Source organism: Dermochelys coriacea, chromosome 14, assembly GCF_009764565.3.
Source record: "Dermochelys coriacea isolate rDerCor1 chromosome 14, rDerCor1.pri.v4, whole genome shotgun sequence".
Lineage (NCBI taxonomy): Eukaryota > Metazoa > Chordata > Testudines > Dermochelyidae > Dermochelys > Dermochelys coriacea.
The window spans coordinates 779,258-789,158 of NC_050081.1; the positions used below are offsets into that span (position 1 = coordinate 779,258).

Sequence of the window (9,901 nt, forward strand, 5' to 3'; positions counted from 1 at the left end):
TCAGGTGCCAGGCGGGGGGGCAGCACCGGGGCGAAGGGGGTTCGGGTGCCAGGCGGGGGGCGGGGGGGCAGCACCGGGGGCGAAGGGGGTTCGGGTGCCAGGCGGGGGGCGGGGGGGCAGCACCGGGGGCGAAGGGGGTTCGGGTGCCGGGGCGGGGGCGGGGGGGCAGCACCGGGGCGAAGGGGGTTCGGGTGCCAGGCGGGGGGCGGGGGGGCAGCACCGGGGGCGAAGGGGGTTCGGGTGCCAGGCGGGGGGCGGGGGGGCAGCACCGGGGCGAAGGGGGTTCGGGTGCCAGGCGGGGGGCGGGGGGGCAGCACCAGGGGCGAAGGGGGCGGGGGGGCAGCAGCGGGGGCGAAGGGGGTTCGGGTGCCAGGCGGGGGGGGGGCAGCACCGGGGGCGAAGGGGGTTCGGGTGCCGGGGCGGGGGCGGGGGGGCAGCAGCGGGGGCGAAGGGGGTTCGGGTGCCAGGCGGGGGGCGGGGGGGGCAGCACCGGGGGCGAAGGGGGCGGGGGGGCAGCAGCGGGGGCGAAGGGGGTTCGGGTGCCAGGCGGGGGGCGGGGGGGCAGCACCGGGGGCGAAGGGGGTTCGGGTGCCGGGGCGGGGGCGGGGGGGCAGCAGCGGGGGCGAAGGGGGTTCGGGTGCCAGGCGGGGGCGGGGGGGCAGCAGCGGGGGCGAAGGGGGTTCGGGTGCCAGGCGGGGGGCGGGGGGGCAGCACCAGGGGCGAAGGGGGCGGGGGGGCAGCACCGGGGGCGAAGGGGGTTCGGGTGCCAGGCGGGGGGCGGGGGGGCAGCACCGGGGGCGAAGGGGGTTCGGGTGCCAGGCGGGGGGGGAGGGGAAGCCTCGCTCGCTCCGCGGGCGGCGCTGACCCCGAGCCCAGCCGTGCCCGCCGCTAGAGCCCTCGCGCTTCTCTGCGCAGGCGCCGTTCGCACATCGCTCCGCCCCCTGGGCTTTGCCGGCTGGGGGGTAAAGGCACGTGAGAGGCCGGCAGCTCGTCGCGCGCGGGCCCGCTCTCTCCTGTAACGCAAACGACGCTTTACCCGGAAATAGCCGCTCTGGCCGGAAGTGACCGTCATCCGGCCGCGCGACTCTCTGTAGCCGGAAGTACAGGCTCGGCTCCTCCGGGCTGCGTCCCCGGAAGCGGCCGGCGTCCTGCGGCTGTCATGGCGGCTGGCGGGAGCCTGAGCCGGACGGAGCGGAAAGCGGCCGTCCGAGCCGAGATTCTGCAGCAGGAGGAGCAGCGGGACCGGCGCAGACAGGTACCGCCCCCTCCCTTTAGCCCGGGTCCCTCGTCCGGCTCATCCGCCGCAGCGCGGTCCTAGCGCGCCGTTGTCCCCTGGGCGGGCGCGGTGGGTGACCCGTTCTTTGCTCTCCGGATGCCAGGTGTCCCGGATCCTGAAGAAGCCGGTGGGAGAGCGGAACCCTGAGGAGAGCCTGCTCCTGGGCGAGTGCGAGGACATCGTGCGGGAGCTGGAGCGGCGGCGCATGAAGCGCGATGGGCTGCGCCGGAGGCAGGAGGAGGTGGGTGCTCGCCCGTGCTGGGACGTTGATTCCCCCTCTTGCGGACCCCGCTGTAGTCATTGTTATCCAATGAACCGCTAAGCCACGTGAGCACATCAGACCTCCACCCTCCCTTGGATCCCTATCCACTTGCCCTGCTACTTCAAAGGCATGGTCCTAATCTTCAAAGCTCCTAAGGATCAGGACCCTGCACGTCTCTGGGACCATGAGGATCACACTACCTAGAGCAAAGCATGTGAGAGCTGGAAAATTCTCAGTTGAGAGGAGTCAGATATGGAATGAAATTCCAGACTAGACTAGTGAGTCTCGGGTCTAACCTTTGGTAAAGGTTTCCACCATAACTAGAATGACACTTGCAACAGATATTTTTTCCACTTAAAGAATAAAGTCAACTGCAAACAGAGCTTCCTCTAACCAGACAAGGGAGAAGAGACAGACTCTGGTAAGGACTTCCATGTTGCTTACCTAACTCTTGTTGTATGAACTCCAATAGCATAACAATGAGTGGCATTAAAAAAAAAATGGAGGATAGTTTCTGTAATCTATAGAATTAGTCTGACAGGTAAACTGTCTGAGATGGATCTAACTCACTGGAGAATTGTCCTTTTGGGAAAGGACATGTAAAGGTGTCACTCTCTAGGAGATTTCTAATCCACCGTCAAGGTTTAATAGTCCATGTCAGTTCTTTTCTATTCAGAAAATAAACTGCTCTGACTAGCTTTGTATGCCAGTTTTCCTGACACCTACCTCTCCCCCCCCCCCCCTTCGGATGAGACACCACTGCAGCTTCCAGGGATGCAGAATGAGAATCAGGGAGTCTAACTGGTATTTATTTTGGTTTGGTTCAGGTTTGGGTTCAGTTGTATTCAATGTGTTTGTGTTCTCTTCTGGTTTACGCCATCATAAAATCCCAAAAAACTTCAGTTACTGATTCATAGAATCATAGAATCATAGAATATCAGGGTTGGAAGGGACCCCAGAAGGTCATCTAGTCCAACCCCCTGCTCAAAGCAGGACCAAGTCCCAGTTAAATCATCCTAGCCAGGGCTTTGTCAAGCCTGACCTTAAAAACCTCTAAGGAAGGAGATTCTACCACCTCCCTAGGTAACGCATTCCAGTGTTTCACCACCCTCTTAGTGAAAAAGTTTTTCCTAATATCCAATCTAAACCTCCCCCATTGCAACTTGAGACCATTACTCCTCGTTCTGTCATCTGCTACCATTGAGAACAGTCTAGAGCCATCCTCTTTGAAACCCCCTTTCAGGTAGTTGAAAGCAGCTATCAAATCCCCCCTCATTCTTCTCTTCTGCAGACTAAACAATCCCAGCTCCCTCAGCCTCTCCTCATAAGTCATGTGCTCTAGACCCCTAATCATTTTTGTTGCCCTTCGCTGTACTCTTTCCAATTTATCCACATCCTTCCTGTAGTGTGGGGCCCAAAACTGGACACAGTACTCCAGATGAGGCCTCACCAGTGTCGAATAGAGGGGAACGATCACGTCCCTCGATCTGCTCGCTATGCCCCTACTTATACATCCCAAAATGCCATTGGCCTTCTTGGCAACAAGGGCACACTGCTGACTCATATCCAGCTTCTCGTCCACTGTCACCCCTAGGTCCTTTTCCGCAGAACTGCTGCCGAGCCATTCGGTCCCTAGTCTGTAGCGGTGCATTGGATTCTTCCATCCTAAGTGCAGGACCCTGCACTTATCCTTATTGAACCTCATTAGATTTCTTTTGGCCCAATCCTCCAATTTGTCTAGGTCCTTCTGTATCCTATCCCTCCCCTCCAGCGTATCTACCACTCCTCCCAGTTTAGTATCATCCGCAAATTTGCTGAGAGTGCAATCCACACCATCCTCCAGATCATTTATGAAGATATTGAACAAAACGGGCCCCAGGACCGACCCCTGGGGCACTCCACTTGACACCGGCTGCCAACTAGACATGGAGCCATTGATCACTACCCGTTGAGCCCGACAATCTAGCCAGCTTTCTACCCACCTTATAGTGCATTCATCTGGCCCATACTTCCTTAACTTGCTGACAAGAATGCTGTGGGAGACCGTGTCAAAAGCTTTGCTAAAGTCAAGAAACAATACATCCACTGCTTTCCCTTCATCCACAGAACCAGTAATCTCATCACATCATTTGAACTAGTTCAAATCAAATGTCAATCTGATTTAAATTTAAAAAAGAATTGAAACTGAAACTGTTTTGATTAATCACAGGTTTCAGAGTAGCAGCCGTGTTAGTCTGTATTCGCAAAAAGAAAAGGAGTACTTGTGGCACCTTAGAGACTAACAAATTTATTAGAGCATAAGCTTTCGTGAGCTACAGCTCACTTCATCGGATGCATCACAAAAGCTTATGCTCTAATAAATTTGTTAGTCTCTAAGGTGCCACAAGTACTCCTTTTCTTTTTGTTTTGATTAACTCTTACATGAGTTTTCCTAGTGTTCTTGTGCTGTCAAACAATTTATTTTTTTATGAACAATACGTTTGATCAATCTAAAATAACATCTTGTAAGATTTTCTGTGTTGTATGGGACCTGTGCAGTGAAAGGATACTTTTGAGGCCTGAAAACGTTTTTTCACCACTCACTTGTGATGCTGGAACTGTCAATTGAGTCATCTTGGGTATGACATTTCCAATGGTTTTAAAATGATTTCTTTCTTAATGAGACATGGCTCATCTGTAAATGAATCAAGAATTGTCCCAATCCTTTTTAGAGCTTTTCTTCATCCAGATATCTGTTTATTTTTGGAGATTTCATGAGCTTTAAGAAGAAGTTGCAGTTCACCATCCAGTCTTTCAATTTCATATGTGTCTGACATTGATTCTATTACATAATTATTTTCTACTTCTGACTGAAACATTTCCATTTTCATCCACATTTTGGTTAAATTAAATTTTACCTTGACTTTGTCTTCTTGTGACAGTAGGAATTGATATCTAGGATCAAGGTTTGCACATGAGAAAAAGATATCCTTTTCAAACAATTTTTTTTTCCTAATGTTTTTAATTGAAGCTAGTAAGGATTCAGTAAAAAGAGAAGAGACTAGAAGGGAGTAAACCAGCAATTTGCATAGAGTGACACACTGCACCTTAGAGAGATTGCTCTAACTGCCTTGTCTTCTCTTTAGGTTTGTGATGAACCAGAGGAATTAAAGAGAAAGGTCATTGAGCTGGCTGCAGCTGTCCGAAGTGCGAAACACCTGGTCATCTATACAGGAGCTGGGATCAGCACGGTAGGGTTAAATGGGATGAGTTGTTTAAGGCTGCTGGAGCTCCTTCAGCAGTGATTCTACGCCATAAATTCTACAGAGAGCTATCTTGGCTAGTGAGTGGATTGCATGAGGCCAGGTAGGTGTGTAAGCAAAGTATTAGGAGTCCTAGGGTCCTGTACTCAGACTGAGATTGGCCCACAGTTAGGGTCTGGACGATGGGCAGGACACCTTCACGTTTGTGTCTCAGGAAGGCACTTGTTGGTCAGGAGAAGCTGAGGCTCTGACTGCGTACAAAGATCTTTGTCAGAGCCCTTCTGGGATAGTGTGAAGTGCTAGGCAGCAGCCAAGATCACTGTACAAAGAACGTCCTTTTTGATCTGATCAGTAAGGCCACTCCTTCAGATTTCTCTTCAAGACCCACTTCTGTCCTATAGCCAATAAGAAATTGGCCAGCTAATGATGGCTAGGTTGAAGGGCAGATGGGTCTAGCAGGCACTTCATAATTTTTTAAAATTATAAATATCTATAAAAATGGTCTGCCTTTGTGGTCCCTGCTGGGAGAAGTGGGTATTGAAGTCTGGCACATCCTCCTGCATATGTCACTTTTGATTGTGAAGTCTTTGAAGCATATTTTCTTATCTTTTTCTACAGCCCCTATCGGAATGGGGGCATGATTCAGACTGAGGTGTCTGGGTGCTATAGTGCTATAGACAGTTGTGCTGGAGTATGGCCAGCAAAGATGCTATCATATCTGGAGGAACTACGGAAGGATTTAAGAATTGAGTTCTTTGTGGGGAAACAGGAAATACTGAGTGGGAAAAAGTGGCAGAAATTGTATGAATTATGCGAGGGAGGAGAATACTAGGGATGTAATATAAAAATGCAGAAACTGAATGAGTGGGGCAGATGGACAGAATGTTGCCCTGAGAAGGATGATGATTCTGGATGAATTGTCACAGTGAGTTAAGCTTGGAGTTTAAAACAAGTGAGACAGACCTGTATGTGCTTCTGTGTGAGAGAGGGCTGATGGATTAATGGGGAACGTAGGAAGTGAGAATCAGATAAACTATCAAGGCTGGACTGGTGGTGTGGGGAGCATTCTCAGCAGGTCTCATTTTCCTCGTTTCTCCTGTAATGCAGGCAGCTTCAATCCCTGACTACAGGGGTCCTAATGGAGTCTGGACATTACTGCAGAAAGGGAGGAGTATCAGGTAAGCAGATGACATTACTATTTTTTTTCCTTACGCTCTAATGGGGTGATAGTCTTTGCAACCCTCCGAAGGGTATCTTTCTGGGCTGCACAGCAGAAGGCGAAGACTGAATGTGGGATTAACAGCTCCTCTTCTGTTCCTTTTCCTTTCCATTTGTAAGGGCTACAGATCTGAGTGAAGCGGAGCCCACGCTCACCCATATGAGTATTGCCTGCTTACACAAGCACAACCTGGTAAGGTCCTAAGCTCACTAGTGCTCTGGTACCTGGATCTGAAGGGAGAGGCTGGAAAATCAACAGAGACCAGTTGCTGGGGAAAAAGTGTTCCTTGGGTTACTGAATTTAGTTACTGTTACTTAGGGAAGGTGGCCAGATGTCCACATGGAAACAGCAGGGTTTGTGTTCCTGTAAAAACCCAGTGTCTTATTGGTGTAACCAGGGGGAAAGTAATATAAAATTCTTACCAGTACGGGGCCAGGAGTGGGCCCCCGGAAGGGGCGGGGCTGGGGGCAGTCCTGAGGCAGCTGCCCCTTTTCTCCTCCTCCTTTTCCCCCTGCCTCCTTGGTAGGGCAGGGCAGCGATGTTAAAGCACTGCTGTGGCAAAGGACCCTCCTTAAAGCGCCTTAATGTCGCTGTGTACGGGCTGGTATCGGCTTCTTACCATTACTCTGTACCGGCTCACTTTCACCCCTAGGTGCAACTCCCATCTTTTGCAGAAACACCTTTTCCATAGCTGCCTCACCCCACCCCCACCCCCGCTTTTTTAGCCTGTTAGTGTGGGTGGTTGAGGGTTCCTGTTATAAAACTTCTAGCAGAGTAATAGTGATAACTCCTAGCAGAGCTTTATTTAGCAGTGGGAGCCCTTTAACTTCTGTCATAAGTGTGTGCTGGTTTCTGTGTCTTCAGTCATTTCTTGCCCACCCTGCTTGGTCTCTGCCAACTCTGCTCAAATTCTGGGGTTGTACTGAGGTCAGTCTGTTTTCCTCATTGGTGAACACTTTCAGAGTTCCATGCCATGTCAGCTCTGCTTCCTTCCTTCCAAGGTACAGCATGTGGTGTCTCAGAACTGTGATGGGCTTCATCTACGGAGTGGGTTACCCCAAGCAGCAATATCTGAGCTTCATGGAAACATGTACATAGAAGTGAGTAGCCAGGGCAAAGGCTTGCTGTTCTGTGGGCTCATGTGGGTTGTGGGCTGCTGGCCTGTCTCCCCAGTCCACGAAGGATTAAACTCTGCACCCAGAGTCTGTTCAGGCCCTTTCTTCAGGGCACTATTTATGAGTTGCAGTGACAGTCTGTAGAAAACCCCCAAATGAAACAGTTTAGCATAAATCCAGCAGTTCTTCCTCAGTCCTCCTATAGACAGACTGCCTAGGCATATTCCTGCCACAGGAACTACCCTACTTCTTGTAGCTCCCACTTAGAAAATGAGCTCTTTCAGCCTTATAGGAATCAGATGCTCCATCGGGCAGTCACCTGACCCCCTTACCAGCTAGGTCTGAATTCCCTACCAGGGCGAAACATCTGTTGTTAAAGGGACTCTGCCTCAAACCAAGGCTAACTGATGCAAGGCCCCTGGCCTTTAAAAGAGCAAACTTCCCTGTTACATAACTGCATTTTGTTGCTTCCTTCCTGCACAAGGTCTGTACTTCCTGCACACCCAATAGAGAATATGTGCGAGTGTTTGATGTGACGGAGCGCACAGCCCTGCACAGACATCATACAGGCAGGATGTGCCATAAGTGTGGGGCACAGCTGAGAGACACAATCGTCCATTTCGGGGAGAAGGGGACCTTGAGGGAACCTCTGAACTGGGAAGCAGCAACAGAGGCTGCAAGCAAAGCAGATGTGATTCTGTGTCTGGGTTCCAGCTTAAAGGTAACTGTAGACGCTCAGTGAAGATTGTTAGCAGCATTCTCCTTTGGTGATGCGCCCTGGCACGGAGCAGTCTTCTCCCAAACACCCTGGTGTCAGGCCTCGCCCACCACATGTGATAAATCCTGGTGCTTGGTAGTCTCTCTTCTGACTCCTCCCTCGTCCCCTTCCTGGTAATAAATTCCACCTACTCTCACAGATATATTCCAGCATTTGCATCTGCATTTGGCTACACTGACAGTCTCTATTTTATGCCAGGTTTTGAAAAAGTATCCACATCTTTGGTGCATGAGCAAACCCCCCAGTCGTCGTCCAAAACTCTACATTGTGAACCTGCAGGTGAGATGTTAAAAAATGGGAAAAGCCTCATGTGAAATGATTCTGCGCCTACATCCTGCTGTACGGGGGAATTCATAGCCACAAAGAGTCTGGGAGCTAAACAGTGTGAATTTGAGCAGGGGACAGACTGGGACATGGGTCCCCTGCCACAATACAAGGCTGTTAGGTCTGGACAGGGTGCTGTGCAGGGATCATACAAGGGTTGCTCATTCAGCCTGTCTGGATTTTTATCTTCACTTCCTTGGCCCCCCACAGTGGACTCCGAAGGATGATCTGGCTGCCCTAAAACTCCATGGGAAATGTGATGATGTTATGAGATTACTGATGGAAGAACTTGGTCTGGAGATCCCATGCTATGACAGGTGAGGAGCCTCAGGCCTGGTGGCTGCCTCATGTTTACTAACAATAATATTCATCTATTTTATAGAGAACTCACTCCCCCCGCCCCCCCTTCACTTCCCTCCTACAAAGCAAGTCGCTTCTGTCATCCTCGCTTTACAGATGGGGAAACAAAGGCACAGGGAAGGGAAGTGGTTTGCTGGCATTGGGATTAGAATGGGGAAGTTCCAAATTCCCAGGCCTGTGCTGAGACTGCACCCTCCTGTGCCTGTTTACCACAGAACATTTCTCTGTCTGTTCAGCAATATATTTCAGTATTTGTAGCTTTTTGATAGTGATTTGCATCTTCACCCAGAAGGCACTGTCCGCAACTCCTGGCAGAAGTGAGGCAGTGAGATGGGTGCAATGGCAGAGCAGTCCAAAAGCCTGCCTTCCAGGGGAGGGCACAAGAGGTGATTTTAGTCACATAGCCGCTTCTCTGGACTGAGGGAATAGTAGCTGCTCCCTGGCTACATCCAGGATGGAGGAGTGTAATTTTCAGCAGTGGGTTCAGTTCCTGTGTGTGGTAGTGCTGAGTTCGCCAGCAGCAGGACGAGGAGCCTTTCTTACACATCTGTCTTGTTTTGGTAGAACAAAGGATCCTATCTTCTCTCTGGCTATTCCCCTTAGTCCTGGTGAAGAAGGCAGTCACAGCCGGAGACCTGTGGCACCACCATGGAGCCTGGAGGAGGCACAGATGCAAGAGCAGCAGCGAGAGCCAGCTTCTCAGCTCAGCCTCTCTCTCTCAGGTGGCTGGTTTGGCAGGGGTTGTGCAAAAGGCTCCAAGAAGAAAAAAGTAAATTGACTTTGTAAATTGCCATTTGAACACTATATTTTTATGGAAATACATCAGCTGCTGCCATTCAGGATGGCTTTTCCCTGCTGCCCTGGACTCAGCTGGGTTTGCCATGGACTCCAAACACAGACTCTGCTGATCTGAGGCGGGGGCAACTGGAAAAAACTGCAGAAGCCATATTTTCATGCAACTATTTACTGTGCGATGACAAAGCTCAGAGGACAGCTGGCTGTTGGGCAATGGGCCACGCCGTCTGACAGCTTTCCCTTAACCTCAGCACTTGCACTCTGTTCTCTAGCAGCGCTGGCAGGCTGGTGCACCTGCTGTTTCTCTGCCTTGGGGGGTCCTTTTTGCCAAGTAAAGAAAGCCTGGACTCTCTCCTGGTTCTGTGACTGGCTTGTGGGGGTGACCCTGGGCTGGGCGCAGGGCATCAGGGATGCAGGAGCCGGATTGTGGCCTGCCCGGGCTGGGTGCGGTCCCAGGTATGCGCGGCATTGCGGGGGGCGGGATTCCTGCCCGGGGCGGGGGCCCCTGTGGGCGGGGCCTCGAGCTCCTT

The 9,901-nt window shown here is 51.6% G+C and overlaps 1 protein-coding gene across 1 annotated transcript; it reads left to right on the plus strand.

Annotated features, from left to right (window-relative positions):
- The first annotated feature begins 1,035 nt into the window (after positions 1-1,035).
- SIRT7 (sirtuin 7) lies at positions 1,036-9,723 on the plus strand. The gene is made up of 10 exons (XM_038371385.2): positions 1,036-1,255; positions 1,380-1,517; positions 4,664-4,768; positions 5,888-5,958; positions 6,119-6,191; positions 7,001-7,099; positions 7,599-7,835; positions 8,091-8,171; positions 8,427-8,533; positions 9,141-9,723. Exons 1-10 carry the CDS (start codon positions 1,160-1,162, stop codon positions 9,352-9,354), a joined length of 1,221 nt encoding a protein of 406 aa, XP_038227313.1. The 5' UTR covers positions 1,036-1,159; the 3' UTR covers positions 9,355-9,723.
- Positions 9,724-9,901: the final 178 nt, after the last annotated feature.

What these genes read in the sequence shown, in the direction of transcription:
- SIRT7 (XM_038371385.2), top strand. Translation starts at nt 1,160, where the DNA reads ATGGCGGCTGGCGGGAGCCTGAGCCGGACGGAGCGGAAAGCGGCCGTC. An exon ending in CAGAAAGGGAGGAGTATCAG is followed by an intron (nt 5,959 to 6,118) that starts GTAAGCAGATGA and finishes TCCATTTGTAAG; the next exon opens with GGCTACAGATCTGAGTGAAG. An exon ending in ATGGAAACATGTACATAGAA is followed by an intron (nt 7,100 to 7,598) that starts GTGAGTAGCCAG and finishes TTCCTGCACAAG; the next exon opens with GTCTGTACTTCCTGCACACC.